At 30.1% G+C, this 23,342-nt stretch overlaps 1 protein-coding gene across 1 annotated transcript in view; it reads right to left on the bottom strand.

Annotated features, from left to right (window-relative positions):
* Positions 1-2,848: 2,848 nt before the first annotated feature.
* The window catches only part of LOC113396550 (succinate dehydrogenase [ubiquinone] flavoprotein subunit, mitochondrial-like), a 65,647-nt gene continuing 45,153 nt past the window's right edge, over positions 2,849-23,342 (bottom strand). The window contains exons 5-11 of the mRNA XM_064220356.1: positions 8,142-8,299; positions 7,493-7,657; positions 6,308-6,507; positions 5,484-5,678; positions 5,164-5,308; positions 3,984-4,219; positions 2,849-3,001 (exon numbers count right to left, since the gene is read on the bottom strand). Of these exons, the coding sequence (XP_064076426.1) occupies positions 2,849-3,001; positions 3,984-4,219; positions 5,164-5,308; positions 5,484-5,678; positions 6,308-6,507; positions 7,493-7,657; positions 8,142-8,299 (1,252 nt within the window). The remainder of the gene's footprint in view (positions 3,002-3,983; positions 4,220-5,163; positions 5,309-5,483; positions 5,679-6,307; positions 6,508-7,492; positions 7,658-8,141; positions 8,300-23,342) is intronic.

The following is a 23,342-nucleotide window of genomic DNA, read 5'->3' as shown; positions in this document are numbered from 1 at the left end:
GTTCAACTCGTAGAACATAGATGGCGTTCTAATTATTACTAATAAACATAATGTTATTTTTGTCACTTGAAACGATTTTGTATGTTTTTGATGAAATAATTATTAAATTAGCCAATAGCTCGAATATTTTATTTTTCAATAATAAGATGGAACTTACTGGAAGGTACCACTTTACGTGTAATCGAGGAACCACGTTGTAGTCACGCTTGATAGCCTTTAGTCATCGTAAGTCTAGGGAAAATATATAGATGTCGCTGCTAACAAATATTTCTACGTGCATTAACTTGGTATATATAACCTTATCTACTAATACTTAACTAAATTAAGTATTAGTGAATAAGTTTATATATTAAAACTTAAGTAAATCAGTACATATTAAAACTTAATTTTATGTACATAAATATTAACTAATAATAAAGGAATAAGTTTGTTGTTATGCATTTGAACATATTGTCATTGTAGGTCAAGCGAAAATATATAGATGTCGCTAGTAGCACATATTTGTCGAGCATGTTTTGAAGAAAAGTTTACAACAGAAATTTTGTGCAAGAGTATGTGAGTCATATTATTAAAACATAAACTACTTGAAACATATTAATATATACTGCATATACGATTTATTTTTAAAATTACAATCATAAATTTTATTCCTTAAGAGGACTACAAGAGCTAAGTGCCCTTGAGAATCGCACGCACACACTTACAAAATCGACAAAAACGGCAAGCCCGTGAACTAAGGGTTAAGCGAGGTAACGAGGTTACGCCCAAATATTCTAATAGATGGCGCCAAACCGAGCGAAGTAAGATTAAACATTAACTTAAAAATAAGATCAATCATAAATCTCATAAAAAATAGATAGGATAACAGAATTGTTTTTTATTTCTTTCGATGTTAGTTATAGTTAACAAATGATTATAAAATAAAACTGATTCAATTAAACTTACAATATTTTTATTTATATTTTGTATACAATAAAATAGACAGTTAGTTTTAACCTTTTTTTCTTTTATTTATATTATTATACCACAATTAGTTCTTATACTAAATATTAAAACATACTAAATTTAAACATTTTATAAAAGTTTGATAATCTATTTATATAATAAAATCGTAAGTGTTCGAAATCTGTAGTGTAGTAACCGTGGGGTAACATACAGCGTAGTGTTTGTTCGTTTTATTAATATCGGTTCACAAAGAAAAAAATATATATCCAATTTAAAAAAAAAATCTAAATATTTACTAGAAAAAAATGTCGTCAAGTCGATTTGATTGAATTATTGGTTAACTAGGTTAATCATACTAGGTTTAATCATAAATCTCATAAAAATGGATAGGATATTAGAATTATTTGTATTGCTTTTGACTGTTATTCGAAAATTATTAAAAAATAAAACTGATTTAATTAAACTTAAAATATTTTTATTTATATTTGGTACTACAAAAAAAACATTTAGTGTTAATTTTTTTATTAAAATCTTTTATTTAATTGCGCTTGTATGTATGAATGTATGTACATATGTCCTGGAATCTTGCAATCAATACTACACCCACTTCCACTAAAGCTATGGAGCTAAAAGTTGGCACACGTATTTAGTCTCCATGACAATGCACGATTCATGAATTGCTGCCACATTCAATCCAATATGGTGGACGTTATAATGAAATTAAAATTTTTGAATTAAAACAATAAATCGAGAGTGATAAAATCTAATGTCAATATGATTATTAAATTTATTGTACAGACGTAATTGTTGTAATGGTAATACAAGGTAGTCTAAAAACTCTTATACACATATTAAATATCTTGTGCAAGCCTAATGCAAACGTTGACTATAATTTAAAGGTGTATTTCGCCGGTGGTTTTTCCGAACCGAGACGACTTGGGAACCTTCAAGAAAAGAGCGTACTTATTCCTGACGGGCCGGCAACGCACCTGCAAGCCCCCCGGTGTTGTAGATGTCCATGGGCAGTGGTAGTCACTTTCCATCAGGTGACCCTTATGCTCGTTTGCCACCTATAACTTAAAAAAAAAAAGAAAAATACAACTTTTGGTGCTTCTGTCGAGCTACTCTTCTCTAATATAGTAAAAGTGATTTTAAGGTCCTCATTATATCTATTTTAAAGCTGTAGACTACATAATACTGCCAAGAAATTCCATTCATGATATAAGTAATATTTATAACTGAATTGTAGGGCTTATATGTTCATCATATTCTTTTAGATCTCATAGTTTTATTAAGTAAATTTGTAACTTTAATTCGTATCTAACGCATGTCTAAAACTCTATAACATACTTTCATATCATCAAAGCCACAATGTTGATTGCCACAATGAAACTGTTTGAGTAGATGTTAATTTATCACGTAATCTGGTACTGACTACAGACAGCTTTGCGTTACCTATATGAAAGCGATCAATACATAAATAAAACTAACTATAACTCTAACCTTAAAAAAAATAATTAAACAAAACAACGGTCGTTTAGTCTGTGGAAATCATATAAAAATAATTCCTGTTTATTATTTATTAATTATAACCACACAATTAAACCATTACATGGAAATTTGTTATATTGTATGTGCACAAGTAATTGGATATTCGAAAATCTATAATCGGTATACTATAAATTGCACGGAGTTTGGAATATTGAAATCAATACTGTTGTTGTGAACTTCATAAATCAAATAAGGTATCATAATTTTTCTTGATTGTTACAATACACAAAAAATAAACTACTAAATACAGCATTTGCAAAAAAAAAAAAACATTTTTCAGTAAAACATTTATATTTAAATATTTGAAAATAACATTAATTATTTAAATAACATTGAAAGGTTTATTTAAAAATTAATACACTCTCGGTACTGGTGGGATGGTTTCAACTTCATTGTCCAATGTCTTATCAATAACTCGCCGGTAGGTTATATCGACTTTCCCAGTTTTTAAATCGACTCTTGACAGGCTGTGTTTCCTCCAATGTTGGTTGATTGGTTTCGGTGTCTATAACAATAAAAAAAAAACGATAAAAAATCCATCTATACTAATATTATAAATGCGAATTTAACTCTGTCTGTCTGGCTTGTTGCTCTTTCACGATCAAAATACTGAACCGAATTTGATCAAATTTGGTTTAAAGGAAGCTTGAACTCCAAGGAAGGATAGTTACTTTTTATGTCGAACAACGAATGGGGCTGGTCAACTAGTAATCTATATAATATAATATACAGCAGACAAGTTATTTAACTATTGCATGATTTTTTATCTATTGTCCACGGGCGGTGGTGATCATTCATTTGCACCGTCCCGTCTGCCTACCTATAAAATAAAAACATAAAATATTTTAAATGTAATAGATTTATTCTATTGTGCCAGTATCATGCAGTATCGTGTGTCCCTATGTTAAGATATGATGTATGTAAATGTATGTGAGAGCAGAGATGGCCCAGTGGTTAGAACGCGTGCATCTTAACCGATGATTTCGGGTTCAAACCCAGGCAGGCACCACTGAATCTTCATGTGCTTAATTTGTGTTTATAATTCATCTCGTTCTCGGCGGTGAAGGAAAACATCCTGAGGAAACATGCATGTGTCTAATTTCAACGAAATTCTGCCACATTTATATTCCACCAACCCGCATTGGAACAGCGTGGTGGAATATGCTCCAAACCTTCTCAGAGGGAGAGGAGGCCTTAGCCCAGCAATGGGAAATTTACAGGCTGTTAATGTAATGTAAATGTATGTGGATTGTCCGGCAACCGTTGTTTGCAGGTCAATGTTAGAAAAGAGACCGTGTATCGGCTAACGCAGTGAAGAACGTCCTCCACTCAGGTGGAATGATGATCTGAAAAAATTGGCGGGACTAGAGGGGGTGACCAGCAAGACTTCATTATTTGGCGTAGTTTGAGAAAGGTCTATGTGTAGCAGTAGACTAATATTATCTAAATAATTATGACGCTAATGATTTCTGAGGTTGCATTTTCACCTGTCCCTTAGTAGGCTTGCTATAATCCATTTCATCAATTCGTTTCGGAAAGTCATCTCTAAAATGGGCGCCGCGACTCTCCTTACGATTGAGAGCACAAGCTACAACTTGAACAGCAGTCTGGAGCATGTTCTGAAGTTCCAAAGTCTCAATCAGATCGGAATTCCAGTTAAGCCGTTGATCTGTTACACGTATGTCTTCGAACATCTTATACCATTTCTGTATCTCAGTGTTTGCTGAAAGGTAATGAAGATTTCATGTTTAAAGATGGGAATAAGTTTTTGCAAATGCATATGCTTGTGATGTCAACATGGCACCATCAACTTAAGGCCATTCTGTATATTTTATATACTACTAGGGATACATACCATCAACCTTCTTCGAGAACGATTCCATGGGATAAAAACAATAATCATGCTAATCATATTTCTTTTGGAATCGGTGGTAAATTTATGAGCGTCAACGAGCAACAGTAATGCTACTTCTTTTTAATGAATGCTATTTAGAAAAAAATTGCCATTGAAGTGTTCTCTCTCATCTATCTCTAACAGTAGTTGTTTTTTCATAATATAGTTTGTACTACTACAGTAGTTTTTGTTTCTCATGGGGAGGGGGGGGAGGAATGGGTATAGACAAATATTGAATTAAATCAAGAACATAAAATTTAAGCTTGTCAATATTCTAAATTTAAACAGTGTAATAGCGAACTCTGACCTTCTGGTAGAAATTTTATATATTTATTTTTAGCGTTTTAAGCGTCCCTTTTTTTAATCGCTACAAAAACGTTTACTCGTTTTTAATGTTGATAAATAGATAGAATTTAGTTATACTAGATTTCTTTCAATATTTGTAGTCACCTGTATAGTTTTAAAATCTTTCCGACTAATAATAGTAAAACACAGACAATACATATTACTAAAAAGGTTATAAATTTTCTGATTTTAGTGCGGTTTTTTGCAAATGGTCTGATGATGATTAAATTAGTTTGAAACTATGCACACTTTTTTATCCATGACAATTAAAATGATAAAGAATATTACAATCTTGACTAAATTAGTTTAAACATGATATGCAACAAAATATTATTTTTATATTGGCATATCATAGTTTGTATTATAGATTATGTTTCTAAATCATTTAAATCCTTCCCAAGCATACAATACAATTACAAATATATTACCTTCACTAAGTAGTTTTTGGTCTCTGAACACACCACATTTGTTTTGCATAGTGGACCTCATTAATTCTCGCAATTCGTGTACAGATGTAGAACCGCCTAAATTTCGCACCTTATTCAGATTGTCAAGGGCGGAGTCGAAAATGCTCTGAAAATATTTTTTATTATTGTTTTGTTATAGTAGGAAGGCACGTCCGCTGGTACCATCATCATATGGTGGTACCCTTTCACCATCTATGTAACTAAATACTTTGTATAAACTATTACCATTTGGTAAAGAATATCTGAATACTATATTTAACAAATGTAGTTAAAGCTCTTACTTTCTTTAAGTCTGGTTGTTTTGCACCGGGCTTATATATTTTAGCTATGTTTAAACCGATTGCTTTGCCGAAAACAACCACATCTAGTATAGAATTTGCTCCCAACCGGTTAGCACCATGGCAGTTGCTTACAGCTTCCCCGGCAGAATGTAGACCACAAACAACCTTGTCACATCCATTATCGTGAATTAACGCCTGAAATTATACATCGTATTGTTAAAAAAAGGTCATGACAATGAAATCTATTGGAAAAAAATAACAGTCAAATTACAGTCGAAGTAGTCTGGAGCGAAATGGAATAATAATAAGAAGAATTAGTGGGTCAGCGTGCACAGGCGAAGCCATTTAGCAATTTATTTTATAGTTAAAACCAAAATGTATAAACATAATATTATGTATTCGATTTATTCCAAGATTGACAAGGATTCGGAATCACTTTGTCGATTTCACCTTGTCTAGTCTACTGAAAGTTACAACATTTCTAAAATCTAATTTGAATCCCTAATTTTTGGAGCTTGTCCAAAAATATTAATTCGTTATTGCGAAACTCGACTCCTTGTGAACCACATTCAACTGTTTTTGTTAAGTACATTTTGGAATAAAGCCCGTGACTGATAGACAAGAGTAATTATTAAAATGTTTTACATTGGATGTACAAAAATATTTTTATACATTAAATTTCAACATCTGTACGAATATTACAAAGCAGAAAAGACATGTTTGTAAAAAAATATATATTAAAACCGGACAGAGTAGCTAATTCATTAAAATAATTGTGAATTTTATTTTTTTCTTTTTAACCTCAACTTTAACAATCTTTGTACCTCTCCTTTGTAATTAATTGGTATGCCACCCATCGTATAATGAACTGTTGGTACGATAGGAACAGGTTGCGTGTAAACATCAGCTCCCGTAAATGTCCATGCCGTCTCAGAAATACCGGGAAGCCTTTCTCGAATTACTTCTGGAGGAAGGTGATGGAGTTGAAGGTATACGTGGTCTTTCTTCGGTCCGACGCCTCGACCTGAAAAACGTAATGTCAAAAATTATCGCTAAATACTTGTTTATTTGGTTAACCATCAAGTAAACAAGAATACAGTGGCTTTGTGCAAGTTTGTCTCGGTATGCGAAACCGCTGGATTTTTAGTGGGTGTCTCGAGGGTATTAGGGCGCACCAGGTGTCCTGAGCACCGGCGAGTTCTATACTCCGTTACTTAATGCGTAAAGCATTTTTCCGACGAGATAAAAAAAGTAGGTGCTACCTTATTAGTTATAGTAATTTTATCTACTGGTTTATAGCGTGAGTGAGCCAATGTAATTAAAAGTACAAAATATATTCGTAATTCCCGAGATTAGTGCAGCATTGATGACGTAAATAATGGTCAGTATTATTCGTCAGGTCGCCTACCGTTATTATTATTTAACTGTGGAAGATATATTGTTTGAGCTGTAAAAGTCTTAGGAACTGTTAAACATAAACCAACATTTAGTAACTTTACCTATATCAATAAAAAAACCCCTACTTATTGCAATCCTATTCACAGAACGAAAAAAAAACCTTACAAGATTTGGTAACAAATTTTCATAACTATTATTTAAAGGCGACTGCTGGTTTTTGCCCTGAACATCTACAGAAATGAAACAAGGTACTACGAACCAACCAGTTCGCCAGTTTTTTTTGTATTATATACTTTTTATAATTTATTCATAAATTCAAATCATTTGTAAAAAATACATTGGTAAAGAAGACATATTATTCAATACAAGTTTATATAGATGATAAAAAAGCGTGGAATTAATGCTTGTCGACTTCCAGGCAGGAGACATAACATACATATATAATTGTATTTAACTAACATGACTGTATTCTTGTCGGTTCTTCTCTGTAGAAACTGCATTCGAAACCGGTGGTACCTTTATTTATCCTCATATAGTTTGTAAAATGACGATTCAAAAGTGCATGTAAAAGCCTACTTGAATAAAGTATATTTTGATTTTGATTGTATTACCTTGTCGTATCTCAGTTGCGATAGATCTTGAAACAACATCTCGACTTGCTAAATCTTTAGCTTTTGGAGCATATCGTTCCATAAACCGTTCTCCTTCACTATTAACGATGTATCCACCTTCGCCACGACAGCCTTCCGTCATTAAACATCCAGACCCATACATGCCTGACAACGACAAAAATATTTTTATGTACCCTACCCTACTTCGTCATTAATATTATATTTATGCTAAACTTTTTTTTATGAAATAATTAAATATATAGTTCGAGAAGTTAATTATAAAATAGCTTTAAAAAAAGTTTAACAAAATTAAAAAAAATTACAAAATACAATTGACTGGATAAAATAATACAAAAAAGAACCAAAATTGCAAGTATTTCAATAATAAACATATAATAAAATAGTTCTTACTATTCATTGATTTTACTCTTATCATGATCAAATTTTTGTAGTATCAATATTTACACAAATTTCACAATGAATCATTCTTATTTTGCAAAATAAAAGAGCATACGATTTTTTTCCATTTAATATAGCCTACGGACCCTAGTAGCGAAAATCACGGAGTTACACCGACATACATACAAATACAGTTCAAGTAGCAAAATAAGAAAGACATCATAAAAAATAAATCAACGTCAAGTTATACCTGTTGGGTGAAACTGTATAAACTCCAAGTCTTGTAGTGGAATGCCGGCCCGGGCAGCCATGGCGCAACCATCTCCCGTGCAGGTGTGCGCAGCGGTGCAGGAAAAATACATCCGAGGGTAGCCTCCTGTTGCTATGACAGTGTTCTTTGCCTGGAAACTGTTACGAACATTTACATTTTAATTGCATTATATATTTATTGAGTTATGCTTTTGGCGCGTTATGAAAAAATGATGAGGTGACATAAAAACTACACGATTAAGTCGCTTGAAATAGGCGAGTCACCCCTTATCATAGTTTAACAAGTTTATTTTATTAAAAAAATTTAATTGTAAATATTTAAATTTGTGAGTGTGGGAAAAGTTATATTTATTTATACTAATACATATTTCTTTTTTATTTTAATTATTATTTATTTATATAAAAAGAAAATATATGTATATCTCTAAAGGTGTAGTAAAAGTAAATTTATGTGAATTAACATAAATCTTTACCTTTATCTTTACTTATTTATTGCGGTTTAGATTTAGTATCCTCTTGTTTTTAAATGTAACGTAATAAAAGAATACGAGTAATCAAAAAACCTATGTAAGTCTTACTAAATTATATATATACAAACGATAAATTTCTCCTCGCTCACTATGCTACAAAAAAATTGAATATAATATGCTACGAAGTCAAACGAAGTACCATAGCCAATTTAAGTCGAGATATTTCTTCGGCTTTTTGTTTCTTCCTGCTGATGTTTATTTCTAACATAATATTATAAGTCAAGTTAAAAAACAAACGATGAGACCTCCTTGCACAGACAATAGCAAGAAAGAATCCCTTCCTTAAATTCAAACGAAGTGATTTAGTCGTGCAAAACAATATGCAAGTTTAAGGAAAGACACGTCTTTCTAAATCTTTGTCTTGCATGTGGTACTTCATACGAGGTCCTCTATAACTCGTGAAATTAGTAAAATCTTAATATTAAGAAACACAGAAATAGAGCTCATCACAATAATATAATCAGCTTAATAACTCTTTTCGAAACAAACGATGAGATTTCTTCGTTTAACTTGTGCTATGAAAAAATAACTTCTTTGAAATAAACGAAGTCATTTTGTGGTAGGCAAAGTAATCTTGTCGTAACCATAGCATAAGTCAAGGCATGTGCTCCTTTCTGTAGACATTGGTGCTGCTGAAACGATTGACGAACACTGAACGTTCAACAAGAAATATTGAACTGTAACAGAATTCGAAATTTATACATTATTATATATTGAAGACGTTAATTCGTCATTGTCCAACGTCTTTAGATAATTTGGAATTTAAATGTACAAAGTTTCATTTTGTTTACTCTCAAAACATAGAACATCTGTAAAATATATTTATTCGAGATTTATTATTTCATGGAGCCTAGTAACAATGAAAAAAAAATCATATTTTTCTTGCTTGATTTAGTTTATTTGTTGTATTGAGACATAAAAATCAGCAATTTTCTGTATTTAGTGATGGTTAATTTTATGGAAAGGAATATTAAGTGAAGGTTTAATGTTGATGAGAATTAATTCTACTTCATTATGCTAGACAATGTACCTATAATATATTTCTTGCATCAAGCTTAGAACATCTTATACGTGTAATATTCTCAAGTGAGTTTACAAATTAAGTATCGATTTTATAAATATTAACCAGAAAACATGTAACATTTATATTATAAACAAAAAGATGAGGATATATCTATAGCGATTTAATGAATTAGATGAATCTTCTTCAAAGAAATGATGACTGAATCTTTCTTAAACTGGGCTAAAACAATAACACTTTTTTTAAATAAACAAAGTGGTATTATCCAGGTCCAAGTTTAAGACAAGACATTAAACATTAGCGCTGCCGGAACGACTCTTACACAATACAACACGTTTGACAAAAGATAATATAAATAAAAACTTAATTCGAGTAAACCTTTGAAAAGTAGAATACGCATAACATTTATATTATAAACAAAACGATAAGGATATATCCATAGCGATTTAATGAATTAGATGAATCTTCTTCAAAGAAATGATGACTGAATCTTTCTTAGACTGGGCTAAACCAATAACACTTTTTTTTACATAAACAAAGTAGTATTGGTACTGCCAAAGCTTAAGACAAGATATTAAACATTAGCGCTGCCGGAACGACTCTTACACAATACAACACGTTTGACAAAAGATAATATAAATAAAAACTTAATTCGAGTAAACCTTTGAAAAGTAGAATACGCATAACATTTATATTATAAACAACAAAATAAGCATATATTCACAATTAGTTAATCAATTAAATGAGTCTTCCTCGAACAAATGATGACTTACCCTTGCTTAGACTAGGCTATAACAAAATCACTTCCTTGAAATAAACGAAGTCATCTTGTGGTAGCCATAGCTTAAATCAAGGCAGGAGGCACTAGTGCTGCTGAAACGATCAGTACACAATATACAACAAACGAATAAGATTTAACAAGATTTATTAAAAAGGAAATTTAAATAAAGTAAATTTAAAAACACAAATAATAAGCAGATATCACAATTAAATATTATCAACGCAACCTTTTAAATCGTGAAAAAGTTATAAATAAAAAATGTAATATACAAGAGTAAATGATCGAACAAAGCCTATTTGAACATTTCGTATAGCTTATAATAACTTAATCAGCTGACTAATTACGATATTAATTGCAGAATCAAGTTGATTAGATTCTTCGTGCCGTCATTTCAATCGAAGTCATCGTAAAGACCTTATTCTATTTAATAAATCGTACCTTACGATGACTGTGACCGAAGTGAGGTAACGAGGTCGCCCTGTTGTACATTTTTATTCTTGATATATAGATTATAAATGTTTTGATTTCATATATTCAAACTAATATCATAATTCAGCTTTAGGAAAGACAATAAGTATTATTTATATTTATTAGACAAACATATAAATATTTATTACATATTATATCTTATAACAAAGATGGCCGCCCAACACCCCTCCAACCGAATCTATTCACTTACGCTGTTTTTTTTATATTTAGCAAAAATTTCTTATTATTTTTATTGCAACTTGACAATATGAGATTACAAAAATTGTTAAAATAAATAGATGCGATTGAGCCACCGCCGACCCGACCTTTTCTACTTCCAAAGGAAGGGGAGGAAATATTTTTCAATTACAATGAACTAAGTGTTCTTTAGCCATTGTAAGCCATACCATCACTAGAATTCCACCAATGTAATGTTTAAAAATCAGAATCGAGTACATCCAACAAAGTCAGATCATAATAAATAAATAGAACAACGTGCCATTTCCTCTATACAACCCATTCTGAGAGAAATTTCAAAAACTTTCGTACAAATATTTAGACATTAATACTTATACTTAATATATATGTATTACTAATAAATATTTAAAGATACTAAAACGTTACAAATACACACATGAAAATCATTTAAGTCGTCTAAATCATTATACAAGTGATAATCTTTAAATTATGAAAGATAATGATCAAAAACAAAAATATTATCAATTAATCGACTTAATAGCTTGTTATATCTTGAAACGTCGTCGAACGGCCGATGATTAGTATGTACTTTAACTTTAATTCTACAAATACACGCTTTTATACTTAAACCCAAATAAAAGCATGTACATGTAAGTATTAAAGTAAAAGTTTCTCTAAAATTAAAGTAAGATAAAATCTTAATAATACAAGAATGACATCCTTAAGAAAACATATATATAATAAACTAGAGTCTATCAGAAAAAAAATCACTAGCTTTACTACCCGAGGCAAATAGCACAGGTTAACACTTGTGCTGCTCAGGTTAAGTCATGCTATGCTGTTTTTTACGGTAGGCAAAAGTGTTGCTGAAACGATTAATAAATTATATAACAAACTGACTTACTAAAACAGATATTCACAATGATTTAATTTTATTACAGATGTTTAATGAGCTTGCTCGAATTAACGATGACTTCTCCTCACTTAGACTAGGCTACAACAAAACCGTTTCTTTGAAATAAACGAAGTGATCCTGTCGTAACCATAGCTTAAGTCAAGGCATGTGCTCCTTTCTGTAGACATTGGTGCTGCTGAAACGATTGACGAACGCTGAACGTTCAACAAGAAATATTGAACTGTAACAGAATTCGAAATTTATACATTATTATATATTGAAGACGTTAATTCGTCATTGTCCAACGTCTTTAGATAATTTGGAATTTAAATGTACAAAGTTTCATTTTGTTTACTCTCAAAACATAGAACATCTGTAAAATATATTTATTCGAGATTTATTATTTCATGGAGCCTAGTAACAATGAAAAAAAAATCATATTTTTCTTGCTTGATTTAGTTTATTTGTTGTATTGAGACATAAAAATCAGCAATTTTCTGTATTTAGTGATGGTTAATTTTATGGAAAGGAATATTAAGTGAAGGTTTAATGTTGATGAGAATTAATTCTTCTTCAGTATGCTAGACAATGTACCTATAATATATTTCTTGCATCAAGCTTAGAACATCTTATACGTGTAATATTCTCAAGTGAGTTTACAAATTAAGTATCGATTTTATAAATATTAACCAGAAAACATGTAACATTTATATTATAAATAAAAAGATGAGGATATATACATAGCGATTGAATGAATTAGATGAATCTTCTTCAAAGAAATGATGACTGAATCTTTCTTAGACTGGGCTAAAACAATAACACTTTTTTTTAAATAAACAAAGTGATATTGGTGTTGCCGTAGTTTAAGACAAGACATTAAACATTAGCGCTGCCGGAACGACTCTTACACAATACAATACGTTTGAAAAAGATAATATAAATAGAAACTTAATTCAAGTAAACCTTTGAAAAGTAGAATACGCATAACATTTATATTATAAACAAAACGATAAGGATATATCCATAGCGATTTAATGAATTAGATGAATCTTCTTCAAAGAAATGATGACTGAATCTTTCTTAAACTGGGCTAAAACAATAACACTTTTTTTAAATAAACAAAGTGGTATTATCCAGGTCCAAGTTTAAGACAAGACATTAAACATTAGCGCTGCCGGAACGACTTACACAATACAACACGTTTGACAAAAGATAATATAAATAAAAACTTAATTCGAGTAAACCTTTGAAAAGTATAATACGCATAACATTTATATTATAAACAAAACGATAAGGATATATCCATAGCGATTTAATGAATTAGATGAATCTTCTTCAAAGAAATGATGACTGAATCTTTCTTAGACTGGGCTAAACCAATAACACTTTTTTTTACATAAACGAAGTGTTATTGGTGTTGCCATAGTTTAAGACAAGACATTAAACATTAGCGCTGCCGGAACGACTCTTACACAATACAACACGTTTGACAAAAGATAATATAAATAGAAACTTAATTCAAGTAAACCTTTGAAAAGTAGAATATGCATAACATTTATAGTATAAACAAAAATATAAGGATATATCCATAGTGATTTAATGAATTAGATGAATCTTCTTCAAAGAAATGATGACTGAATCTATCTTAGACTGGGCTAAACCAATAACACTTTTTTTTACATAAACAAAGTGTTATTGGTGTTGCCATAGTTTAAGACAAGACATTAAACATTAGCGCTGCCGGAACGACTCTTACACAATACAACACGTTTGACAAAAGATAATATAAATAGAAACTTAATTCAAGTAAACCTTTGAAAAGTAGAATATGCATAACATTTATAGTATAAACAAAAATATAAGGATATATCCACAGTGATTTAATGAATTAGATTAATCTTCTTCAAAGAAATGATGACTGAATCTTTCTTAGACTGGGCTAAACCAATAACACTTTTTTTTACATAAACAAAGTAGTATTAGTACTGCCAAAGCTTAAGACAAGATATTAAACATTAGCACTGCCGGAACGACTCTTACACAATACAACACGTTTGACAAAAGATAATATAAATAAAACTTAATTCGAGTAAACCTTTGAAAAGTAGAATACGCATAACATTTATATTATAAACAAAACGATAAGGATATATCCATAGCGATTGAATGAATTAGATGAATCTTCTTCAAAGAAATTATGACTGAATCTTTCTTAGACTGGGCTAAACCAATAACACTTTTTTTTACATAAACAAAGTGTTATTGGTGTTGCCATAGTTTAAGACAAGACATTAAACATTAGCGCTGCCGGAACGACTCTTACACAATACAACACGTTTGACAAAAGATAATATAAATAAAAACTTAATTCGAGTAAACCTTTGAAAAGTAGAATACGCATAACATTTATAGTATAAACAAAAATATAAGGATATATCCATAGTGATTTAATGAATTAGATGAATCTTCTTCAAAGAAATGATGACTGAATCTTTCTTAGACTGGGCTAAACCAATAACACTTTTTTTACATAAACAAAGTAGTATTGGTACTGCCAAAGCTTAAGACAAGATATTAAACATTAGCGCTGCCGGAACGACTCTTACACAATACAACACGTTTGACAAAAGATAATATAAATAAAAACTTAATTCGAGTAAACCTTTGAAAAGTAGAATACGCATAACATTTATATTATAAACAAAACGATAAGGATATATCCATAGCGATTTAATGAATTAGATGAATCTTCTTCAAAGAAATGATGACTGAATCTTTCTTAGACTGGGCTAAACCAATAACACTTTTTTTTACATAAACAAAGTGTTATTGGTGTTGCCATAGTTTAAGACAAGACATTAAACATTAGCGCTGCCGGAACGACTCTTACACAATACAACACGTTTGACAAAAGATAATATAAATAGAAACTTAATTCAAGTAAACCTTTGAAAAGTAGAATACGCATAACATTTATATTATAAACAAAACGATAAGGATATATCCATAGCGATTTAATGAATTAGATGAATCTTCTTCAAATAAATGATGACTGAATCTTTCTTAGACTGGGCTAAACCAATAACACTTTTTTTTACATAAACAAAGTTGTATTGGTGCTGCCATAGTTTAAGACAAGACATTAAACATTAGCGCTGCCGGAACGACTCTTACACAATACAACACTTTTGACAAAAGATAATATAAATAAAAACTTAATTCGAGTAAACCTTTGAAAAGTAGAATACGCATAACATTTATATTATAAACAACAAAATAAGCATATATTCACAATTAGTTAATCAATTAAATGAGTCTTCCTCGAACAAATGATGACTTACCCTTGCTTAGACTAGGCTATAACAAAATCACTTCCTTGAAATAAACGAAGTCATCTTGTGGTAGCCATAGCTTAAATCAAGGCAGGAGGCACTAGTGCTGCTGAAACGATCAGTACACAATATACAACAAACGAATAAGATTTAACAAGATTTATTAAAAAGGAAATTTAAATAAAGTAAATTTAAAAACACAAATAATAAGCAGATATCATAATTAAATATTATCAACGCAACCTTTTAAATCATGAAAAAGTTATAAATAAAAAATGTGATATACAAGATTAAATGATCGAACAAAGCCTATTTGAACATTTCGTATAGCTTATAATAACTTAATCAGCTGACTAATTACGATATTAATTGCAGAATCAAGTTGATTAGATTCTTCGTGCCGCCTTCTATCGATGAGATGGTCATTTCAATCGAAGTCATCGTAAAGACCTTATTCTATTTAATAAATCGTACCTTACGATGACTGTGACCGAAGTGAGGTAACGAGGTCGCCCTGTTGTACATTTTTTATTCTTGATATACAGATTATAAATGTTTTGATTTCATATATTCAAACTAATATCATAATTCAGCTTTAGGAAAGACAATAAGTATTATTTATATTTATTAGACAAACATATAAATATTTATTACATATTATATCTTATAATAAAGATGGCCGCCCAACACCCCTCCAACCGAATCTATTCACTTACGCTGTTTTTTTTATATTTAGCAAAAATTTCTTATTATTTTTATTGCAACTTGACAATATGAGATTACAAAAATTGTTAAAATAAATAGATGCGATTGAGCCACCGCCGACCCGACCTTTTCTACTTCCAAAGGAAGGGGAGGAAATATTTTTCAATTACAATGAACTAAGTGTTCTTTAGCCATTGTAAGCCATACCATCACTAGAATTCCACCAATGTAATGTTTAAAAATCAGAATCGAGTACATCCAACAAAGTCAGATCATAATAAATAAATAGAACAACGTGCCATTTCCTCTATACAACCCATTCTGAGAGAAATTTCAAAAACTTTCGTACAAATATTTAGACATTAATACTTATACTTAATATATATGTATTACTAATAAATATTTAAAGATACTAAAACGTTACAAATACACACATGAAAATCATTTAAGTCGTCTAAATCATTATACAAGTGATAATCTTTAAATTATGAATGATAATGATCAAAAACAAAAATATTATCAATTAATCGACTTAATAGCTTGTTATATCTTGAAACGTCGTCGAACGGCCGATGATTAGTATGTACTTTAACTTTAATTCTACAAATACACGCTTTTATACTTAAACCCAAATAAAAGCATGTACATGTAAGTATTAAAGTAAAAGTTTCTCTAAAATTAAAGTAAGATAAAATCTTAATAATACAAGAATGACATCCTTAAGAAAACATTTTTATAAGATAAACAATATTTGCAAATGACGTTGCGCAATTACAATATATTGTAATTGATATTGTGTTTTAAATGATATGTTGAAGGAACTGAGCAGCTTAATAATAATGCTGTATAGTAAGTATTGCCATATAGTCTAAAGCTCCCTCAATTATTTCTTTAATTTAAATTAGGTTACTTATTCCCTGAAACGGAAGGATTCTTGATTTCAATACAAGATCAAGTCATAAACACAAAAAAAAAAAAATAGGAAACACATAATTAGATTCAAGCGCTCTAGACGACCGATGTACAAAATTTCATATCAATAGATTCGATTCAGCCGCCGCCTACTCCGCCCATAAATATATATATGTCAGCACAAATAAAAAAAGACGCTGATTTGACTTTTTTTAAAGGCAAAGTGCGTAGTCGGTCGGCAGTTGGCGTGGCAGTTCGCACTGACGGAACGTCGGGGCCAGCGCAGAGTCGACTCTCAGAGACACATTTCTCGATCGACAAGCGTTGGATGCACTCGCATTCCTCCGACGGAACGTTTGCCTCGGTTACTCTAAACACTTATTATCTAGTTAAAGACTCGTGTTTTAAATGATATGTTGAAGGAACTGAGCAGCTTAATAATAATTATTATACATATATAATAATTCCTACAGTGAAAAAGGGAAATAATATCCAACATTATCAAAGGATAAAATTCGAGCTGCATGTTAATTTAAGCGCCAAATTTTAAGAGATGCACAAGACATTAAATAGAAACTTAAATCAAGTAAACCTTTGAAAGTAGAATACGCATAACATTTTTATTATAAACAACAAAATAAGCATATCTTCACAATTAGTTAATCGGTTAAATGAGTCTTCCTCGAACAAATGATGACTTACCCTTGCTTAGTAATAGTAGTGTAAACGATGAAATAAGTACATATTCACTGTTATTTTAGTACATTTATAAATCTCCGCCCAACAAATGCTGCCTTCGCCTTGCTTAGACTGTACTGCAACAGTACCATTTCAATGAAATAAACGAAATGAACCTGTCGTAGTCACAGTTTAAGTCAAGACATCTCTTAATTGCTCTTTGTGTTTCGTTCTGCAGATGTTGTTGCTAAATTGTGAAATTAGTAAAATCTTAATATTAAGAAACACAGCAATAGAGTCCAACACAATAATATAATCAGCTTAATAACTCTTTTCGATACAAACGATGAGATTTCTTCGCTTATCTTGTGCTACGAAAAAATAACTTTTTTGAAATAAACGAAGTCATTTTGTCCGAAGCACAAATTAAATCAAGGAATATGTTCTTTTCTTCAGACAAAAGTCCTACCGAAACGAATTAATACAATATATCAAATAAACAAAAAGTAAGGTCATGCCGTAAATTAATTCTGAAAAATAAACCAAGAGTTTCTTCCAAAACAAACAATGAATCATTTATTCCTTAGCCTGTACTACGACGAAATTACTTCTGCAAAATAAAGGAAGTGATCGCGTCGTAGTATTAGTTGAAGTCAAGATATGCCTTTCTTCTCAGTGTTTTTCTTATGCGGGTGTTTAAGCTACAACAATATTACGAATTAAAACTTCAGATAATTCACAATACTTAAATGTTCGATAAATGTTATATGTGATATGTTTAAATATACAGCAATCCAAGGGACTATGACACCTCTTCTATGCACCAGATGCAAAACCCTCATGGATCAGGACTACAAAACATTTGTCACCTCTGTTGAATCGACTCTAGATAATGGCTTAAAACATTTTTAGAACTTTGTTAATAATAAAAAAATCTAACAAACCAATTCCACAAACGATGACCTACGGTTATCTTATATCTCATGACCATAAAGGTATATGTGAGCTTTTTTCCTCCTATTTTGCATCTATTTATCAATCAACAACATACAATACACATTCAGATGGTTCACTTCTAAAAATATCAGCTAAATATAATGGCGCTCTCAGTACTAAGAATTTTCTGCCTTGTTATCATATATTAATTTTAATATAAAATTTAGATATCATCGTGCACACTTGAATAGTTTCGTATTCAGTGTTCACAGTAATAATACATCATATTATAATCCAATTGTTAGATTTTGTCGTACTTACAACGATTTACTTTTAAAACACAGTGACATATTAAACATATTCAATCACAATTTCCCAAAATTTAAAAATATTGTAAGGAATATTATACCTACGATTCAATGATCGACTGGAAATACTTAATAATTTATTGACAGATATTTCTGAATTTATGAATTTAAATCCTCTTCTCTTTTAATTCTTTCTCTTTTTTCGATAATTGTATTATTTTATGATTATTTGATTTCATTTATTATCATGGTCTCATAATTCAAATGGATGTATTGTTATTAGTTTAATAGTAATAAATATTCAATGTTATTTAGATAATTTAATTATTAATGTTACATAATTTCAATTTATTTTAATTTATATATTTGCGGTAATTTATTAATTTCTGATTATTATATAGAATAGTACTAGACTGCATTGATATATAATTGATATGAGCATGCCGTGTGCACATGCTTAGGAATGTAATCTAGCTCAAAATTGTGTAATTCCATAAATTTAATGTATGTTCTGATTATTGAGTATTCTGTTTTTGTTCCTATGAATAAATAAATAAATAAATGAAAAAAAGGAAAACTAGCTCTAGTTAGAATAATTTCATAAGCTTAATGAGTTTTTTAAATGAAATAATAAGATCTGCTGCCGTAGACTGTGCTTCGAAAATCATTTCTTTCAAGTCAAACAAAAAGATGAAATTATAGCCATAGCTTATCCTATACATAAATGTTAGTAAGAAAATTCATCTAGAGTAACCTAAGAAATTACTTAAAATTTAATGTTTATATTATAAAGTACATTTAAATAAACTAGAGTCTATCAGAAAAAAAATCACTAGCTTTACTACCCGAGGCAAATAGCACAGGTTAACACTTGTGCTGCTCAGGTTAAGTCATGCTATGCTGTTTTTTACGGTAGGCAAAAGTGTTGCTGAAACGATTAATAAATTATATAACAACTTACTAAAACAGATTTTCACAATGATTTAATTTTATTACAGATGTTTAATGAGCTTGGTCGAATTAACGATGACTTCTCCTCACTTAGACTAGGCTACAACAAAACCGTTTCTTTGAAATAAACGAAGTGATCCTGTCGTAACCATAGCTTAAGTCAAGGCATGTGCTCCTTTCTGTAGACATTGGTGCTGCTGAAACGATTGACGAACGCTGAACGTTCAACAAGAAATATTGAACTGTAACAGAATTCGAAATTTATACATTATTATATATTGAAGACGTTAATTCGTCATTGTCCAACGTCTTTAGATAATTTGGAATTTAAATGTACAAAGTTTCATTTTGTTTACTCTCAAAACATAGAACATCTGTAAAATATATTTATTCGAGATTTATTATTTCATGGAGCCTAGTAACAATGAAAAAAAAATCATATTTTTCTTGCTTGATTTAGTTTATTTGTTGTATTGAGACATAAAAATCAGCAATTTTCTGTATTAAGTGAAGGTTTAATGTTGATGAGAATTAATTCTTCTTCAGTATGCTAGACAATGTACCTATAATATATTTCTTGCATCAAGCTTAGAACATCTTATACGTGTAATATTCTCAAGTGAGTTTACAAATTAAGTATCGATTTTATAAATATTAACCAGAAAACATGTAACATTTATATTATAAACAAAACGATAAGGATATATCCATAGCGATTTAATGAATTAGATGAATCTTCTTCAAAGAAATGATGACTGAATCTTTCTTAAACTGGGCTAAACCAATAACACTTTTTTTTACATAAACAAAGTGTTATTGGTGCTGCCATAGTTTAAGACAAGACATTAAACATTAGCGCTGCCGGAACGACTCTTACACAATACAACACGTTTGACAAAAGATAATATAAATAGAAACTTAATTCAAGTAAACCTTTGAAAAGTAGAATACGCATAACATTTATAGTATAAACAAAAATATAAGGATATATCCATAGTGATTTAATGAATTAGATGAATCTTCTTCAAAGAAATGATGACTGAATCTTTCTTAGACTGGGCTAAACCAATAACACTTTTTTTTACATAAACAAAGTAGTATTGGTTCTTCCAAAGCTTAAGACAAGACATTAAACATTAGCGCTGCCGGAACGACTCTTACACAATACAACACGTTTGACAAAAGATAATATAAATAGAAACTTAATTCAAGTAAACCTTTGAAAAGTAGAATATGCATAACATTTATAGTATAAACAAAAATATAAGGATATATCCATAGTGATTTAATGAATTAGATGAATCTTATTCAAAGAAATGATGACTGAATCTTTCTTAGACTGGGCTAAACCAATAACACTTTTTTTTACATAAACAAAGTAGTATTGGTTCTGCCAAAGCTTAAGACAAGACATTAAACATTAGCGCTGCCGGAACGACTCTTACACAATACAACACGTTTGACAAAAGATAATATAAATAAAAACTTAATTCGAGTAAACCTTTGAAAAGTAGAATACGCATAACATTTATATTATAAACAAAACGATAAGGATATATCCATAGCGATTTAATGAATTAGATGAATCTTCTTCAAAGAAATGATGACTGAATCTTTCTTAGACTGGGCTAAACCAATAACACTTTTTTTTACATAAACAAAGTAGTATTGGTTCTTCCAAAGCTTAAGACAAGACATTAAACATTAGCGCTGTCGGAACGACTCTTACACAATACAACACGTTTGACAAAAGATAATATAAATAGAAACTTAATTCAAGTAAACCTTTGAAAAGTAGAATATGCATAACATTTATAGTATAAACAAAAATATAAGGATATATCCATAGTGATTTAATGAATTAGATGAATCTTCTTCAAAGAAATGATGACTGAATCTTTCTTAGACTGGGCTAAACCAATAACACTTTTTTTTACATAAACAAAGTAGTATTGGTTCTTCCAAAGCTAAGACAAGACATTAAACATTAGCGCTGCCGGAACGACTCTTACACAAAACAACACGTTTGACAAAAGATAATATAAATAAAAACTTAATTCGAGTAAACCTTTGAAAAGTAGAATACGCATAACATTTATATTATAAACAAAACGATAAGGATATATCCATAGCGATTTAATGAATTAGATGAATCTTCTTCAAAGAAATGATGACTGAATCTTTCTTAAACTGGGCTAAAACAATAACACTTTTTTTAAATAAACAAAGTGTTATTATCCAGGTCCAAGTTTAAGACAAGACATTAAACATTAGCGCTGCCGGAACGACTCTTACACAATACAACACGTTTGACAAAAGATAATATAAATAGAAACTTAATTCAAGTAAACCTTTGAAAAGTAGAATACGCATAACATTTATAGTATAAACAAAAATATAAGGATATATCCATAGTGATTTAATGAATTAGATGAATCTTCTTCAAAGAAATGATGACTGAATCTTTCTTAGACTGAGCTAAACCAATAACACTTTTTTTTACATAAACAAAGTCGTATTGGTTCTGCCAAAGCTTAAGACAAGACATTAAACATTAGCGCTGCCGGAACGACTCTTACACAATACAACACGTTTGACAAAAGATAATATAAATAAAAACTTAATTCGAGTAAACCTTTGAAAAGTAGAATACGCATAACATTTATATTATAAACAACAAAATAAGCATATCTTCACAATTAGTTAATCGGTTAAATGAGTCTTCCTCGAACAAATGATGACTTACCCTTGCTTAGACTAGGCTATAACAAAATCACTTCCTTGAAATAAACGAAGTCATCTTGTGGTAGCCATAGCTTAAATCAAGGCAGGAGGCACTAGTGCTGCTGAAACGATCAGTACACAATATACAACAAACGAATAAGATTTAACAAGATTTATTAAAAAGGAAATTTAAATAAAGTAAATTTAAAAACACAAATAATAAGCAGATATCACAATTAAATATTATCAACGCAACCTTTTAAATCATGAAAAAGTTATAAATAAAAAATGTGATATACAAGATTAAATGATCGAACAAAGCCTATTTGAACATTTCGTATAGCTTATAATAACTTAATCAGCTGACTAATTACGATATTAATTGCAGAATCAAGTTGATTAGATTCTTCGTGCCGCCTTCTATCGATGAGATGGTCATTTCAATCGAAGTCATCGTAAAGACCTTATTCAATTTAATAAATCGTACCTTACGATGACTGTGACCGAAGTGAGGTAACGAGGTCGCCCTGTTGTAGATTTTTTATTCTTGATATATAGATTATAAATGTTTTGATTTCATATATTCAAACTAATATCATAATTCAGCTTTAGGAAAGACAATAAGTATTATTTATATTTATTAGACAAACATATAAATATTTATTACATATTATATCTTATAACAAAGATGGCCGCCCAACACCCCTCCAACCGAATCTATTCACTTACCCTGTTTTTTTTA

Source organism: Vanessa tameamea, chromosome Z (assembly GCF_037043105.1).
Source record: "Vanessa tameamea isolate UH-Manoa-2023 chromosome Z, ilVanTame1 primary haplotype, whole genome shotgun sequence".
Lineage (NCBI taxonomy): Eukaryota > Metazoa > Arthropoda > Insecta > Lepidoptera > Nymphalidae > Vanessa > Vanessa tameamea.
The sequence above is the reverse complement of the archived record's forward strand: the minus strand, read 5'-3'. Positions and strand labels throughout refer to the sequence as shown.